At 33.3% G+C, this 19,623-nt stretch overlaps 1 protein-coding gene across 1 annotated transcript in view; it reads right to left on the bottom strand.

The window, feature by feature from the left end:
- LOC131848470 (uncharacterized) overlaps nt 1-12,984 on the bottom strand; it is a 95,139-nt gene extending 82,155 nt beyond the window's left edge. The window contains exons 1-15 of the mRNA XM_059198347.1: nt 12,923-12,984; nt 12,118-12,319; nt 11,386-11,490; nt 11,196-11,312; nt 10,963-11,094; nt 9,977-10,092; nt 9,399-9,648; nt 8,581-8,846; nt 7,769-8,504; nt 5,959-7,128; nt 5,582-5,791; nt 5,171-5,464; nt 1,681-4,671; nt 929-1,597; nt 120-830 (exon numbers count right to left, since the gene is read on the bottom strand). Coding sequence (XP_059054330.1) covers nt 120-830; nt 929-1,597; nt 1,681-4,671; nt 5,171-5,464; nt 5,582-5,791; nt 5,959-7,128; nt 7,769-8,504; nt 8,581-8,846; nt 9,399-9,648; nt 9,977-10,092; nt 10,963-11,094; nt 11,196-11,312; nt 11,386-11,490; nt 12,118-12,319; nt 12,923-12,979 — 8,026 coding nt within the window. The 5' untranslated portion in view covers nt 12,980-12,984. The remainder of the gene's footprint in view (nt 1-119; nt 831-928; nt 1,598-1,680; nt 4,672-5,170; nt 5,465-5,581; nt 5,792-5,958; nt 7,129-7,768; nt 8,505-8,580; nt 8,847-9,398; nt 9,649-9,976; nt 10,093-10,962; nt 11,095-11,195; nt 11,313-11,385; nt 11,491-12,117; nt 12,320-12,922) is intronic.
- Nucleotides 12,985-19,623: the final 6,639 nt, after the last annotated feature.

Genomic DNA, 19,623 nt, shown 5'->3' with positions numbered 1-19,623 from the left:
AACTTAAATTAAATAATAAACAGCAGCAGAATGTAATAAAAATATTTATTATTCTCATCATTTATAAAACTTTCGCAAAACATTCCGCATGCTTTAAGAACAAAAGTACATTTACTGACCTGTACATTTTCGTATACTGTTGATAACTGTGCAGCGAGCAACGCTAGGGCAATCCCTATTGAAACGACATTCCTGTGCTTGATGGCATCCATCTTTATAAGGGTCGCCTATAGCCCCCGGAGGACATATGCATTGAGCACCATTTCTTGAATTTTTACATTCAGCTCCATTGCCACATGACGTAGATTCACACCAGTTTATCTTTGTACATCCTTTAGCTGGATCACCAGTATATCCAGGTTGACAGTAACACATTTGTTTATGTTTCTCTGATGAACAGACAGAATTATCGCCGCAGGTTTTATCTACTAGACAAGTAATTTTACAAATGTTGTTATCACATAATTTGTCATCTGAACAGTCTGAATCAATGTCACATTGTTTTCTTTTACAACCTAGTAAGGGGTCGCCAAAGAATCCTTCTTTACATGAACAAACAGGCTTATGAGTTTTACCAAGACAGATTGCTTGCCTTCCACATGGTTGTTTTTGACAAACATTTATGCACTGCGGTATATTGTTTCTACCTATGGAACACTGTTCGTTATCAGCACAATCATCGTTAGTCATACATTGAAGTTCTTTGACACAAATTCTATTTAAACAGAATTGTAAGTTAGGACATGTTGTATTGGTATTACACGTAAGTCGACAGGTTTCTTGAATGCAAACTTGATCGCTTAAGCAATCTCTTGAATTTTTACACAATCCTGTAACAAAAAAGTATTATATTTATTAAACTGAAGTATACAATTGATTATAATAATATAGTGTATAATGATCTTATTTAGCATATTGTTTTTCTTACCCGTACATAAATTATCAATGCATTTAGTTCCCGATGGACATCTGGAGTCGTCCGTGCACTCTTGAATCGGAACACATCCGAGAATTGGATCACCAGTATATCCTGGTAGACATGAACAATGTCCAATGTGGTTTCTTGAAAGGCAACCAGCATTTCTGCCACAAGCACGAGGTATACTGCACGAATCTTTGCATTTATAATTAACACATGCTTCTTGAGTAGAACAGTCAGTGTCTTTCACACATTCAAATTTAATACATTTTACATGTGGATCTCCATAACTGTCGGAAGGACATTCACAAAAAGATTTGTGTTTGGTTACAATACAATTTGCATTTTCACCACATAAATCCAATTTTGCACATGGATTAACACAATAATTATTTAAGCAATTTGTGTCGTCCGAGCAGTCATTATCAGAAAAGCATTCTCCTGGTAATCTACAATTGCCAGTAATTATATCCAATACAGTTCCATTTACACAAGTGCATGAATAGGAACCAGCAGTGTTAAAACAATTTGAATTCAGAGGGCAAGGATTATTTAAGCATTCATTAATATCTTCGCACATATTCTTTACTAGGTCATATCCAGACGGGCATGTACATGAAGCTCTATGGTTAATTATTGTGCAAGTGCCACCGTTACATGCCAATTCTTCACATTTGTCTGTAAAAGAAACTAAATTAGTCTTTTTTTTAACATAAGTCTGTATTAAAACCTTTAACCATAATTTTTAATTTAAAACTTACCTGAACATTTATTGCTTCGTGTATTACAATATTTATCATCAGAACAGTCAGTATTATCTGTACACTCTACTTTAAAACAACCAATATTCTTGTCGAATGGATTGCCCAAGTATCCCTTCTCACAATTACAAGAAATTTGATGTTTATTAACTGAGCATGCAGCATTTAAGCCACATGTCTTAGTTTGACAAGGATTAATACATTTTCCTTTTATACACGCCAACGAATTTTCACATTGACTATCACGTCTGCACTGATTTGGCAATAAACAGCCTGTTTTAAATGGATCACCTACTGCTCCAGTGGGACAAACGCATTTATAAGACCCTGGTATATCTATACATTGAGAGGAGGGGTGACATGGAGTATTTATACATTCATCGATATTAGTACATTCATCATTCACCAATTCAAATCCTGGTAAACATTGGCATTTTGTTGTTTTACACACCTGGTTGTTTAAACAGTCAGAGTCTGCTTTACAACCAGGTATACATATTCCAGAACTACAATGTTCTCCATGCAAACAGTTACTACTTGAATGACATATTTTATGGCATTTGTTGTCACTACATTTCTCTCCAATAGCACAGCCTGAATTATCTCGACACGGTACTTGACATAATAATCCTATACACATATGATCTGGTGGACAATCTGATGACCTGACACATGAACTCGGTTTTCGAACGCACCCTTGTTGTGGCGAAGGAGTTCCATCGAAGCCTTCAGGACATTCACAAATAGTATTGTGATTAATCCTAGAGCAAATGGCATTAGGTCCACAAACTCTAGTTGCAAGGCATGGATTTACACATTTATTGTTAACACATGCTTCATCACTAGAGCAATCATCGTTACTTCTACAACCAATTAAGCACTGGCCTACTACACAGGCTTGTCCAATACCGCATTGAATATGTTTACTGCATTGTGTAATACACAAATTTTTTAGACAAGTTTCACCAGGATCACACTGGCTTGAATTTCTACAAGCTGTAAAACACTGCCCATTTGAGCAAATATCTCCATCACAGTCAAACTCATTATTACATTCTAATAATTTCTTTTTACAAGCATTCCCACCTTTTATATTCTCATAACCATCTGGGCATAAGCAAATTGGTTTTCTATCAACGATTTTACATAATGAGTTAATACCACAAGCTCCGTCACATGGATTCACACAATGGTGATTAGCACAAGCTGCCTGAGCTGGGCAATCTTGATCGCTCTTGCATTCACCTTGCGTTCGACAGCCTTTAGTATTAGGATCTCCAATTAGGCCTGTTGGACACTTACACACATATGACGATAGCCGAGGCTCGCAAATAGCTGTGGAATGACAGGGATTGGGATTGCAAGCTTCCATTTTTCTACAATTAACTTCAGGTAATGGGTCGGCTTTAAATCCACTCGGACATTGACAGGTAGTTTTATGATTTTCTGCTATACATACAGCATTGTCGCCACACGAATCTTCATTACAAGCATTAATACAAGTGTGAGTCATACGGTTACATAATTCGTGTGATAAACAATCTGTGTTATAAATACAAGGCACTGATTGACATCCTTTCTCAAGATCATTAGGATTTCCAGTGAAAGGGCCATATGGACATTGACATTTAGCAACATGATTGTTTGTGACACATACAGCATTTGGACCACAAGTCAACTGATGGCATGCCGGTATGCATTTGTTTATGTTGCCGACGGTTTTACATATTTCACTTTCTCTACATTGCGCGTCGTCTATACATTCATTCTTATTTAGGGGTATACAACCATCACGGTCGTTTGGATTTCCTATAAATCCAGGTAAACATTCACATTGACTTTTATGACTTCTTGATATACATTTTGAATTTTGTGGGCATGTGAATTGCAAGCAATTGTCTTTACATTTGTTTACGCCTAGTACGTCTTTTTGACATGATTTACTGTCTTCACAATCCTTATCCATTTCACAGTTCGGTGTAGAGGGTTGTTCACAATTCGAACTAATAGGATTCCATATAAATCCATCTTTGCACTCGCAACGTGCACTATTATCTACCACTTGACATAACTCATTGGCACTGCAAGCAATTGTCGAACATAAATCCAAACATCTATTTATTGATCCATCTACGGGTACACAAACCAATGATTCAGCACAATCGCTATTTATTGTGCATTCTGCTTCATTTGGTTCCATTTGTTTTAAATGGCATCCTGTTTTAATATCAGTAGGTCGTCCTACATAGCCTTCTGCACAAATACAGTGAGCCTGATGATTAGCACCAATACAAAGAGAATTTGGTCCACATTGTAACTTACTGCACGAATCAACACATTTTCTAATATTTTTAGCAATTTGGAAACATATCTCAGAATCTTTACAGTCACCATCTACCATGCAGATATTATCGGGTACGCAACCTCTTTGAAGGTCATTCGGATTACCAGAGTGACCAGGAATGCAATGACAGATGCCTTCTTCACAGAGAGACTTAGGTCCACACATTACCTTTTGACATACATCTACACACCTGGACTTTTCACAAATATATCCATCCGGGCATGTTGCATTATGAGAACATGTGCATATGCTACCTTCTACACATTTTGAAATAGAAACTTGAGAACACAATTCATATGGATTACCAACGTAGCGGCTCTTGCAAATACAACTAAAACTGCCAGGAGTATTTATACAAATGGCATTTTCGGCACATGGTTTAGAAATACATTCGTCTATATCAGTACATTGTATGTTAGGATTTCCAATATAGCCAGGTGGACATAAACATTCAACATGTGATCGAGTTTGTTGACAGACAGCGTTACTTCCACAAGTAGCTTTAGCGCAAGTAATTTGTTTACGTGGCAGACAATTCATATACGGATTTCCAGTATAGCCTTTATTACATTTACATGTATTCAATTGTCCGTATATACAATGTGCATTTTCTCCACATTTCGGGTCGCATACTGGTGGTGATATAGCTGCAAAATATACATTATTTTTAATACTATGTGTGGTGTAATACTGACAACTCGGATTGATCGAACTATTCCTTACTAGCCGTGCCTGCGGTTTTACCCGCGTTAAATTTCAATAAAAAATATAGTCTATGTGTTATTCTGATGCATAAGCTATATTACTGTAAAGTTTCAGCATAATCCGTTCAGTAGTTTTTGCATGAAAGAGTAACAAACATCCACACCTAAAAACTTTCGTTTATAATATTAATAGTTAATAATATGACAATAGAAACCTATATCCTATATGTATGTACTACAGCATAGTATATAATATTTAAAATTCAAGTAGATACGATGTAGAGTTTTTAGCTCATAATTCTTCGCAAATATATTGTTAATAAAAGATTACATTAACTAAAGCAGTATATACGGATTTCGTATCTATTATTAATTAATAATAATAATGTAACTCTATTTCTTAAACTAGTAAAATATCAGATAAATTATTCTATACACTTACGTGGCATACACAATAAGTCAGGATTTCCAATAAAGAATGCATTACAAATACATTTGCCACTTTCTTCGTCACAAGATGCTCCAACACCACAAACAATACCGTCGCAACGCTGTCGACAACGGCCCGCAAGACATGTTAATGGCTCTTCACATGGAACACCCGGTCCACAAACATCCCTCCTACAAGCACCTCCGGGAAACGGATTGCCAACCATTCCTTCAGGACATACACATGTTGGGCCAGTTTTTGATATTATGCATTGGGCACCACTTCCACACGAATAAGTATCACAGCCTAAAAAAAATTACGTTTTTTACGTAGCACTTTATATATTTACGTAAATACTATATAGATTATTTTTTACAGAAAATAGATTATGTTTCTTAATTTTAAGATATTAATAATTAATACCTGTAATACATTTTCCACCTTCTGGTTTTGTATATCCTGGATTACAACGACACCAGGCTGCATGATTATCTACTTCACAGAAAGCATTGGCTCCACATGATACACTAGTGCATGGTGATATACAAGTACGATTCAGACAAGCTAGATTATTAGGGCACTCGCTGTCGCTACTGCACAACTGTTTTTGTGACGGTCCCATATCAACAGAACCTAAAATTAAAATGTAATTAATAAAATATAGGTACAACAGTCACACTTTAGAATGCTTCAGATTTGCTGTGTATGAAAATTGTGTTTATTGAATTAATTATGTTCATAATATTATACATTATAAATATTCTTTAGATAAATTACAATAAAGTAAAAGTTATACTTACAGCCCGTTTTATATGGATCTCCCACCATATTTTGAGGACAGACACATTGATATCCTCCCTTTTGGTCATGACATATTGCACCATAGGCACATGGAGCACTGTGGCATTCGTTTCTATTTGTACACCCTGTATACGGATCCCCTTCATAGCCAATCATGCACATGCATCTCGGTGGATTACTAGGTGTGCACTTTGCATTAATACCACAGGTAAAGCGCTCACAAGGGCTTTTGCATTTCTGTCCATCAGTAACATCAAGATAGAAAGGTGGGGGACAGACACATTTACCCGGTTGTATACATTTCTCGTTGGGAAAACAATCGGAATCGGAAATGCAACGTTTTTGATTTAAAGTACAATGACCAGATATCGGATCTTTACTGTATCCAAAAGGACATTTACATGTGTATGACCCAACAGTGTTAACACATTCTGCACCAAATCCGCAAACAGGTTGACCAGATGTACATTCATTAATATCTTCGCATGCGCTCTCAGAAGTTTGAGAGTATCCAATAGGACAAGCACAATAACTGACTTCATCTGATATCACAATGCACTCAGCCCCATTTCCGCATTTTTTATCTTTTGAGCAACCAGATAATACACAATTACCATCAATTAATTTATATGGAAGTTGACATTGGCAACTTATGTCTGTACATATATCACATAAATTATAAGGATTTCCACTATAATCTGAAGGACATTTACATTCGTAGCTACCTGGTAAATTTTTACAAATAGCATTTAATCCACAGGGAGAGTGTCCATGTTGTGTACATTCATTAATATCTTCACATAACCCAGTTTCCTTATTGCGTATGAAACCTTGAGAACAAATGCAAACATTTTCGCCATCGTGTAATATACATTGTTCACCCTGAGGGCACGGATTGGTATTACTACATTCACTTGGCATCTTTCCAGGTATACAGCCATCTATATAGGGATCTCCATTGAAAGTACTAGGACACTCGCATTGAAATCGTCCAGGTAAATTTTTACATACAGCTCCTGAGCCACAAGGATTCACTTTACATTCATCAATGTCTTGACAACCACTGGATGAAGGATCACCTGTGTATCCACTTCGACATGTACACAGCGCAGTTTGATCGTTCAATAAACACTCTGAATTACTTCCACATTGGAGGGTTTCACAAGGATCTGGATTAAAAATATAAAATTAATACTTATAATAATTGACATAAATTATACATTTAATATATCTATCTTCTTCTATATACTTATAATAAATCTGAAGAGAGGTATGTATGTACATGAAATATATTTCCAAAATAACGATCAGGGGGTGATAAGTGATCGATACTGATGCCAAAAATGCAATCAGTAAAATTTTTGTCTGTCTGTATTTTCGTTATAGAAACAAAAACTACTCGACGGATTTTAACGAAACTTGGTACAATTATTCTTCATACTCCTGGGCAGGTTACAGTATACTTTCATCACGCTACGATTAATAGGAGCAGAGCAGTGAAGGGAAATGTTAAAACACATCAAAACCACTGAACCGTGAGGAAGGACATGGGCTACGGAAAACGACGGAAATGCAGACGAAGTCGCAGGCAACAGCTAGTATATAATATAGATACTAGCAGAGAGTTGCGCCACTTAATAGGTCTAATTGTATTTGTTGTGAAACCCATTGAATAATATAGAAATGTACAAACCATATTTTATTTAAATCGGTCCAACCTTTCAGGAGGATTGGGTATCGAATAAAGGTACAGAAGAATTATATATATTAAGATATTATAATTTCATAATACAAAACAAATAAACTTACGCCGACATTCATTTCCTACATTAGGTTCTGGACATAGACATCTTGAATTAGCATCGCACAAAGCATTTCCGGGACATTCATTATCATTCTTACATGTCAATATTTCTGCGCAACGTATTTTGGCGTCAGGGTCTGGTATAGTATTATCAGGACATTCACATACAAAAGAGCCATCTTTATTAATACAGTCTGCGCCAATACCGCAAGCGTTGTCTACTTCACATTCATTAATGTCTGAACATTGTTTATAAGCATCGCCACTATATCCTTCTGGGCAGTAGCAAACAAAACTGCCCAAAGTATTAGAACAAAGTGCGTTTGTTCCACACCGGCCAATAGGTTCAATTGAAGTGTCGCATTCATTGACATCGATACATCCAGCTGCTATATCATTTGGATCAAATGTCCACCCGTCTTCACAGACACAGTATGCTTCTGAACCATCAGGCTTACAATAGGCATGCTCGCCACATTTAACATCTTCACAAGGAGCACGACATGCTAGTTTTGGGGGAGAACCAATAAATCCAATTCCACACTCACAATTGTATCCACCAAGAGTATTGACACAAATAGCATTTTCTCCACAAATTGTTTGTTTATTATCACATTCATCGATATCAATACAAACAGATCCCTTAGAATTGAATCCCTCCTTGCAAAAACATTGGTTGTCAATACATTCGGCATTATTAGTGCAGTCAAAGTTGGATGTACATAATGTGTTTACGTCGACCTGAAAAGAAAAGTACCATTAAGAAAAGAATGTGTACAAGAGAAAATTAATACTTTTCTATGTTATATTATATTACCTGTTCGCAAGCTATCTGTGGATCAGGCTTAGCTCTATATCCTTGAGGACATATACAATTGTATCCAGGTGCAGCATTTTCGCAAATTGCATGGGTACCACATGGTCGTTCAAGGGTTTCACACTCGTTGACATCGCGGCAACCCTCAGGTGCGCGTGCATCTCCTGTATATTCGGCTTTGCACGCACACACGAAACTGCCAATTGTGTTGGTACATACTGCATGAACGCTGCACACAGTCTCGCTACTCTTACATTCATCCAAGTCTGGTGTAACAAACAACGTAGTTCTAATTAAATTTGCCGCTTGCGCGGTCAACCTCACACACGCACGCAGTAGGTACGCCGACAGCCACTACGAAGAGTAGTATAGAAATACAGATGCCTACAATAATGTTAGAGGAGTTCACTAAATAAGAAGAAATAGAAAAGAAACAATACATTGCAGATACAGATTGTTGAATTAGAACAAATTATGCCTGCCATAAAAAAATGTAGCTGAAGTAGTAGAAGAGTACACAACAAAATAGTACAGTAACGTGTCGTCGAAGAATCGATGCGTTGCCGCCGATATACGTAGTTGACGCTCGGTACTGAAATTTTTTAATTTAATACATTTTCCAGTAAATGTTTAAAATGTAATGAAAAGATTGGTTAGCGAAAGCGTGAAACTACCGCGCCACCTGTTACGGTAGTTTTTAGCGCGTTGGTTATGCGCCTCCTTGTTATAAAGTATTAAGTTATAAAGCGTTAGACCACAAAAGACAGTCATATGTTAGCGTTCGTCACACCTACTGTCGCACACGTTGGGTTTCTTACCAATACACTCTTCGTCTGGATCGCCTTCAAAACCAGGAGGACAAATACAGCGATAGGCGCCTGGAAGGTTTTCGCAGTGAGCATTGCGGCCACAAGCAGCCCGTGAGCACTCATCATGGTCGTGACAAGCAATACGAGGATCGCCCTCGAAGCCAGGTGGGCAACTGCACTCGAAACCACCTTCAATGTTACGGCATAACGCACCGGAGCCGCAAACATCCCCGCTCGCACACTCGTCCAAGTCGATACACTAAATAAATTCATATTTTTTTATATGAAAGTACACAATTTAATATTATAATATGATTATATCAATGAACCTAAATTGAAGTGTATATAACATACATATATTACCTAGTATATCATATATTGCCCTTATTTTGTAAGACCAGCGTTCTCTATAACACTTATTTACACATTCTCAATTCGTATACAACACTGTACGTGAAATATCATAGGTAATCAGATAGTAGCATATGCAACAAAGTATATGGTTTAAAAAATACATCTAATCAAATTTATTAATAACTTTGTAGCAAGTTTCCACCTAATCAAATTATAAGAAATAAATAACTTACACCATCAAATCCATTGCCAGTATATCCTAGTTGACATGAGCAAGTGTAATTTCCTGGATAATTCTGACAAACAGCGTTAATACCGCAAGCGCCAGGCCGTCGACATTCATCAATATCTACAAATATTACATCGAATTAGAGAATAAAAAAAAATATAAAAAGAAAACAAGTTAAATTTATTTGATTCAAGCTGTAACCCGTGATTTCGTTCGCGTGAAATTTAACACAATTTTTTATTAAAATAAATTAAATTTCTACAATAAATGTCAAAGTTAATTACTATTAAGTGAGAGTGCGAGAGTGAACCCTATCAGAGATTGGCATTAGAACAAACAGACAAACAGACGAAAATTTTTAAAATGAATATCCTCATTTAAGCACCGTATATACTTTTATATTTGTGAAAAATTGTAAATTTAAACTTATTTATTTATATCTATTCTAAATTTAATCAGATCTGTATTTAGAATCATATTTAGCCTAATTTACATTATTATTTGACAACACTAGTAGTGTAGCGGTTTACTACTCTAACTCACCCTCCAATTTACCAATTTCAGTGTTCAATTACACAATATAAGTATTACATTAATTTAATTAACAATTATTTACCTATATTTATATTGTTCTGTGAATAAATTAGTTTTGCAAGTATATACAAATCATATACATTTAAGTAAGTTTGTCAGTTGCCTTACTAGACAACTGATAAACATACTTCCATAGTAACTAAAAGCTCTGCATAATATATAATTAAATGTTACTTCTATTTTGTTTGTACATACACAGTATACATACTGAGACATAAAAAAATGTATTTCATTGTATATATAAATATTTACTCAATATAAACATACAAAATAGAAACTTTAACAAGATATCTTCAAAATTAATGATATATGAAAATGTATTAAAATGATCTGTGATTGATTATATATATTTTAGTCAAGAATATGAAAATATTTCATTAATAAAAAACTAATTACCTCTACACTCGTCTTCGCCATCACCTTCAAAACCTCGATTGCATTTGCAAATAAAATGAGCTGGTAGGTTACAGCATTCAGCGTTTTGTACGCAACGCGAGGCTATTGTCGGATCTTCACATTCATTAATATCTGTAGTATATTAAAATTAAAGAAACAAAATTATTATCTAATGCCACATACACATAATAATAAAATTATCAGAAATATGCTAATTTTATACATAACAGTACCTCTACAAGTGAATCCGTCGCCTTCGTAGCCTGGGAAACATGAACACTGAAAACTACCGACTGTGTTTGTGCAGTGAGCAAATACATCGCATGGCCTGTCTTTGCATTCATTTATATCTGCAAATAATTTGTTTTTTTTAATTGTTCACAAATATTTCAATAAATATGCTTGAAAAAAATGAATAATTACCGGATTCTTGACAATTACAACCACCAAAACCATCATTGCAATGGCACACACCGTTAAGACAAGCACCATTTATACACTGCGCGCCATCTTCTTTGGTACAATCATCTAAAATATTAATAATAATTAATAGGATCCGTTAAATATGATTTTTCAAAGCGTATGGTAATATATTTAAATGTAGAGTACAGCGATGACAATATCGGTAGGTGCTTCAAGTTTTTAATCACAACACACAGCCCTCACGATATCTGTACACATACAAAACCATGCTACCTATAGCTATCACAAAATTATGTGGTTGTCGATTTCTGACAGATGCGATATGCTCCTTGAGCCTTTTAACTATCAAGTGTTTTGTTTAACATATAAGAGCTTGTGGTGACAGTTACAGTCAGTTTGTAGACACCTGGAGTTTCGTAAAGTAACTTATGCTTTGGAAAATGTAAATTATTGCTTACTTTTGAGGGCAGAAAAAATACAGTCAGAGTATTTATTCTGTATTGTTCCACTGTTTCCGTTACCACTATTAAGTAAGTCTATGTATTAGTATGAATTAAGTATGCTGGTTATCTGTTCATCATTTCGTACCTGCCCATTTTTTCCTTCGGTTAATGTCTTTATTTACCATAAAATTATTCGTGTGGAATATGTTCGAAAAATATTTCGATGAACCATTAAAAATTTTAAATACAACAAGTTACAATTTTAAATATATAATCATTTTAAACTCACCTGTACATTTTAACTCTGACTTGAGTTCGTCCGAGGCCTTAAAACAATCCGGCACACCGTCGCATAATTTAGATAATTCATATAATTGTAATATTTGTGTTGATTCGTTTACTTGACAACCAAAATAGCCGTCTTCTAAATTTAAGAAAAATACTTCTCGTTTTATTCCTAAACCTATTCCATATTGGCTTTGTGTCGCTACCTGTGGAACAAGAGTTACCTTTACATACTTACATTAATATGGAATATATAAAATCAGTTTCCAGTATAGTTCATATGCGTTCCTTATTAACTTATAATTACTAACCGAATTCAGGATCAAGAGAAATGGAATAATAATAATCAAGTGATTATTATTATTCCAGGTATAGCAGGAGATGTTCGCTTTTTAGTATCTCGTTAATTAAGTATTATACATACATATCTATTGTCAATTATACTCTAATTGATTTATTATTATTATTGTCAGTTTAAAAAATATATCATGAACTTTGTCTGTAATCATAAACTAACAAGTGTCTGTAATATAAAAACTAAAAATATCTTCTTATGTAAAAATATTTTTTTACATGTGTACCTATATATTCGTATTTACCTACTACATATGTAATGCAATTATTGTTGATATTGATAGAGGACAATATCTATGAGTAATTTATGCATGCAAACTATATCATAAGCATGAAATTATAATTGTGCAACGGTACCAATACAATTATATTTAACGTAAGTAATAATATCATTATAAACTAATACGCTTCTTGTGTATCAAAAAAACTGTTAAGGAAAAATACTAAATACTCACATGTGTCGTTATTAGTAGGAGTGTCCAAACCACAAGCGGTAAGTTGTCTATATGCATGGTCTCTGTAACAAATGAAAAATAATATTAATAAATTACCTATTTTGATCATTATTAAAATAATATAAGTATGTATATATATAAAAATATTTATTCATATTGTTACGAGCGCCTCGGTGGTCTAGCGGATTTGCATACCGTCTTAACGTCGATGTCTTGTGTGTATGTTATAAATAAATAACCCTGGATAACAACATGACAACTGATATAAATACTTAGGTTTTTTGTGAATATATGCATAATAGAAAAGACCCAGACCGATACAAATAATCATATATATGAATACAAATGTTTACACCCTGCGAGAAATCGAACCCGCAATCATCGGAAGCGGTGTGCTTAACCGCTAGATCACCGAGACCGTCAAATTAAAATATTATAAAGGTTTGCCGCCGTTCAAATATTATGTAGACATCGTGTTCCGATTTCAGTTATTGAGACCTGCACTTTGAATATTTAGAAGGCTAGTGATAAAAGAACGTGAACTTGGCAGGTGGAACAATTTATAAGAGCACAGAGGATACTGCATTAGCTTTGTGTATATATTAGCGGTAGATAAAAGACTACTTTATTATCTTATTGTGGAGCTTCATAATAATAAATGTACAAAAATATTTACTCCAATCCATACTAATATAATAAATGTAAGTAACAGCGTAAATGTCTGTCAATCTGTCTGTTACCTTTTTACATGAATGGCTCAATGCATCTTAATAAAATGTGATAAGAAGATTGTATAACGATGATAGTCATATGGTATATAAAATATAAAGTATAAAAGATGAAGAAATCAGGAGTCCCTAAGTCATTTTGTTTACTTAAAAATCCATCTTAGTGACTCTTTACCCAAAAATATGTGCGATTCGTTAGTTTAACGTTACTACTTACGTTTAATGACTAGTCAGTTGTAACATGTTTATGAGCTAGCTTATACCTACGACTGTAGACAGTACTGTCGGGTGAATGTCTGAATACAATCTGCAAATAACGTTTCCGTTTATTATAATTACCAACGCGACAAAGGCGAAGGCTGCTTCGCGAGGTCACGTAACTGTGAGTGGAGTTGGTAAATTTGGTCTTTGGCTTATTAAATCATAGTTATACGGTCAGCATTGGTCATATGCAACAATGTAATCATTGTAACACTAGTTTTACTAAGCAGTTGTTTAACGGGGGTTTCTATTTTTAAGAACTGTTTATCTTGTTCTCGAATTCTACAGATCTACTTTTGAAACTAATTTCAATATTGATTTCATTTCAATGCAATCATATATCGTTCTTTTGAAATCAGGAGGAATTTGAATAAAACAAAAACGACTTAATAACGAAATCTGGAAGCAGATACACCTGTATTCGTATTATAGATGCTTAATATTATAAATATCTATATACATCTAGTGCATGATTAAAAAATCCAAAACTACAATTAACACATTAAACAAAAATGGTTTATAGAAATAATAAAGAATTTATAATGATAATTAAGAAAGAAAGGGTTTATAATAATTTGTAATAAAAATATGTACATTTAATTATTTAAGGATTGTTGTTAAGGCTCGTTCGTTGTACTCGTGAACGGGTGCTGCTTAGGGAACTAATCTTCTCTCACTACACCTTTTTTTACACAATATGGCAATGGCTGTGATAGTAGGCTCGCTCCCTGACACGTTAGATTAAAAATATACATAGTGAAATGTGGGCGTGTCAAGTGTTGCGTTCACTAGAGCAACGACAATTGAAATGCTATTGACTATCTCATCCATAATAACAGTCTTTTTTGTTTGTTAATCAACTAGGTATTGTTAACTTTTATTTATATATGCCCTTTTAAAAAAAATCTGACAGAATAAAAAAAAGTTATTTAAAAATACCTAAAATTATTTGTATGAAGATTATATTTCTAGTCCAGCGTGTTCATAAATTAAATAGCCAAGAAAAGTCTCCTTCTATATTCCTGATTTCTTCACGGACCTGGTATTGATTGAATTAGTATTACACTGGCTTATAATACTAAATTTTATACACCTAAGTATAATTTATTTTGACAATGAGTGATATATATCTAAGTATATTTCATAGTACTCTTGAAAAAAACTACTCTAGTATCCTTCGCCATATTGAAAATATAGATACTCATGATAACTATTTATTATAGAGATTTTATTTAAATATTCATAACGTTTTTTTTATTAGTAAAAATTCGGTATGATTTAAAAACAAAAAAGTAACCGTCAAACATAAGAATTCGTGAAATTACTTGCGTACAGTTTTTTTTTCGTTGTAATTTATAATGTTATGCAATTTACCAGAAAGCCTTCAAGACAGTATAGAAAAAAATTGACAAATCCTTGTAAATGAGTTTGTACAAATGGATAAACTGATAAACATACTTAATATATGTTATATTATATAGAAAATATAGACTAATAGTGGACCTATTAAGTACTTAGGTAATTTTATAGAAGTATAAAAACTTTATAGTACATAAATCTATTTAATAGCTGAAGCAAATTATTATATTTAATATTCAGCTCTATAGAAATCAGGCCAAAATGGTTAAATATACATATATATAAATTCAAATATAATTTATTCATGTGGAAGAACTGGCAAGAAATTGAAATTAATAACATTTTTTAAAAAAGCCATTTGGCCAATGTCTAGCTATACTGTACACATTGTTTATATAAATATCTAAATAATATTATAAGTAACAGGAATTGAATACTCTAACATAACTGCAATTAATTGACTAAAACATAATCTGTTGTCACGAATATTTTCAAGATGTCAAGGATGCTGGTGCACATTGTTCAATCTTATTTGACCTCACCAGTTTACGTAATAATTCACAAAAAGTTACATAGACAAAGTTATGACGTAGTTATGCTCGTTAATTCCGCGAAGTATGCTATTATTCACAATATTTAACTGCATTGACATCATCATGAATTTGTCTTAATAGATGAAATTAATGATGAAATTTTATTTTACTTATTTAATCTACTCGTAATTGCCAAGAGAAACAGACAATTTTCTATTATTGAGGAATTTAGGCTACTTTCAGGTGCTTTATATCTGTGGTCGACATAGATCTATTGTGTTTGCCCTTTTTTCAAAGTTCTCTACCTAGACTCGTCAAGGACAAGAATTGAAGGATATTCTTAGGAGTGATGGATTTTATCTCCTCAGGATAGACTGTAAACTTTCCAAAGAAGATATTTCGTTTATGCATGAGTGGACTACAACCACATAAGATGTGCAGTGGTGTATCCTCGTTTAAATCATTAATTAAAAAACTAATCAAAAAGTGTTTGCCCAAAAAAAAAAGTCAGCCAGCCAAACAACCCCATTATCTGGTAATTTTATCTTGAGGACTAGACGATTGTAATTACGTAGCGTATTCGCTTCTGTATTCTACAAACTGTATTTCGCAATATTATTCGAATGAATTCAGGTAAGAATATTCATGTGTTAATCTGGGATATTACTTATCTCACTACGGGATATGTTGTAAAATGTAAAGAAACCCTGATACTAGCGGTAATAACGGTATTCCTTTATATCGCACTAGTGCTGGGAAAATGATTTATATCGTGGATACATTTGCATCCCAAAGTAATTTTCCATATAGTACTAAATTCAAGTTAAAAATAAATAAGAATAAACAATGGTAGTGTTATAGGTAATTCATGGTCGTTCCTTCTGCAACTCTACTGTAGAGACCAAGGTTAACAGTGCTCAATTAACGAAATAATAATGTTACTGTTTATATAAATTAGAATTATAAATAGATTGTATAAATACCTGTAAAACATATGGTATCTTAATAATTAAAATAACATTAAAAAATACTGATTAGTAAGTAATACTTGCATTTACAATTTCTAAAGATCTGACTGACAAACTATGACCCAGTTTCTGCTACTGAACAGTTAAACAAGCAATGAATATGTTATGACTATAACATATTCACAGAAAGTGCATTTACGTTCACAAATAAAAAAAAATGAAAATCAATATGTCTGCTGTAAGTTAAAATTATCCGTATTAGTCATAACCCATCAAAAATGCACTTGTAGTATGATTGATCTTACGTCATGAAATTAAGTTACAAATAAACCTACGGATTCGCGTGTACGAATGCGGTATCACGTCGAGCGTAAAATGCGTCCATGCGTCCGTACGAGCTTTGCTTGCACCATTCACTTTCACATGACGATGGAGCCAGTGATCGCTGCGTTGGCGCTGTGCTCCTACAGAAAGTAGGCTGCTAACAATGCTTCCACAACAGTTTCTCTCTTGAGAAACGATTATCCATTAATGATTGTGAGTTATTTTATTAACGTCCGCCTGGAAAACATTCATTCTTATTCAGACTACGGTACAGTAAAAACTGTACGTACATTCAATTTTTTGTCGTGTGAACCCCTTTACATTATGTGTCCAATCTTAAATAGATTTATTATTACAGATTATAATTCGTAGTAATGGATAACCAATAGACAAATTGTTTGTTAATTACGTCACTCGATAATCATGACTAATTTTATATTTAATAATAAATATACTTCCAAAAAGCGCTTTATACAATAATTAGGAACCAAGTAGGTTTATAACTAGGTTATACATTTTGTTATACCAATTATCATCAGCATTTGATTTATATTTTAAAATATGATAGACACCGCTATGTATTGTAAAATATGAGTCACACATATATATAGATATAATGTTTACTATCTTTTCTTATTACAGTACCTACAATTATAATAATATATATATAGCATATTCTTTGGAATACTTTTAATAAGTTGATAGTATCGTATCTGTATCTGTGAAGGTAAACGACACAATAACCCTGAATCACAACATGACAGCAGATTCAATCGCTCAAGAGTCAACAAAAAAGGAGCAACGTGCTTACGCATTACGGTTATAATGCGGTTTAAAATCTAATAGGAATTTCGATCTTAGTCTTCTTTTGATAAAGTTATACCAATCCAATTGAATGTTAATTTTACGTTTAATGTTACGAATTTTGCATATTTGCCATTGACATTAATTGTATAATAATATAATATCTTTTTATACCTGTATTCTTATCTTTTGTACTTGTACTCTTTATTGCACCAGATACAGGTAATGAATAAAATAAAAAACTAATAATATTAACTAATACAAAAGTGATCTTATCACCGCAAATCTATATACATACACTGTTTAAAACAAAGTAAGGGATGTCTGTTCGCTTATATCTTTTAAATTACACAACGGATTTTGATGCTGTTTTCAGATTACTGAATAATAACACAATAAATAATATAAACTTTTCTCTTGAATCACTTTATCTATTAAGATAAAGTGATTCAAGAGAAAAGTTTATATGTATAATACATGCATCTCATAATATAAAACAAACCTAAAATACAAGGATTTATAATACATCCGTGCAAAACCAGGACGGGTCGCTATAATCGTAGTAGTGTATATGTACCATTATTTGGAAAAATGGAAAACAATTCAAATTCAAAATCAAAAATCATTTATTCATGTAGGACATTTTAGCCGCTTATGAACGTCAAGTTTACATTATATTTTTTTTTCCTTACCGTCCAGTTCGGTATATAGATCCAATTGAGAAGAACTGGCAAGAAACTCAATTGAATTACTTTTTTTTTTAAATCCAGTTAATTAACAATGAATAGTTATTTATATAGGTGTCTACGTCTAACATTAAATGAAAATCCCGAACATGAAAACTATTGCCATGCACGCTCGTCATTCTAGTAATCGTTTAGTGAATAATAGGCCTTGCTCAGTAAATATGATTTAACAGATGTTTTGAATTTATTTAAGGGTAATTCCAATATAAGTATTAATATTATGAATATTGCTGTTTTTTGGAAATAAGTCAAGATTTTTATGAACATCTAGGATATTTGAATATATAAATTGAGAAGCAACGGTGAGAATGTTTGCCTCTTTGAATTTCTCTCTTAATGAGTCACGACTCTTCATACAGTAGATCGCTCGAATGGCAGGTTTTTGTAATATGAATATATTTTTAATATCTGCTGCTTTACCCCATAATAATATTCCATAAGAGAGTAAACTATGAAAATAACTAAAAGAGACCAATCTAGCAGTATCAGTATCAGTGTACTGTCTAACCTTACGCACGGCAAAAGCTGCTGAACTCAATTTCGCTGCAAGACTTTGAATTTGTGCACCCCATTCTGTTTTATTATCTAATGTTATTCCTAGAAAGACTGTAGATTCTATAAATTTAAGAGATTCGTCATTTAATTTTATGTTGCAATTAGTATTAAAACTTTTAGACAGAGAAAAATTAACACATTTTGTTTTTTTAGCTGTTAACATAAGATTGTTAGTTGAAAACCAGTGCAAGAGACGCCGCAAAGCACTATTTACATCGTCATAATTATTAGTCATTCTGTTAACTTTAAAAATCAATGAAGTATCATCTGCAAATAATACTATCCCGCATCTATCCTGCATGGCATATGGGAGATCATTTATGTATACTAGGAATAAAAATGGACCGAGAATAGATCCTTGAGGTACACCCATTTGCACAAGTGACCCGTCAGACGTAGCGCTGCTAACCTTTACTTTCTGTA

This window comes from Achroia grisella, unplaced genomic scaffold (genome assembly GCF_030625045.1).
Source record: "Achroia grisella isolate CSIRO2021 unplaced genomic scaffold, CSIRO_AGI_Agris_v1 utg558, whole genome shotgun sequence".
NCBI classification, from domain to species: Eukaryota; Metazoa; Arthropoda; class Insecta; order Lepidoptera; family Pyralidae; genus Achroia; species Achroia grisella.
The sequence above is the reverse complement of the archived record's forward strand: the minus strand, read 5'-3'. Positions and strand labels throughout refer to the sequence as shown.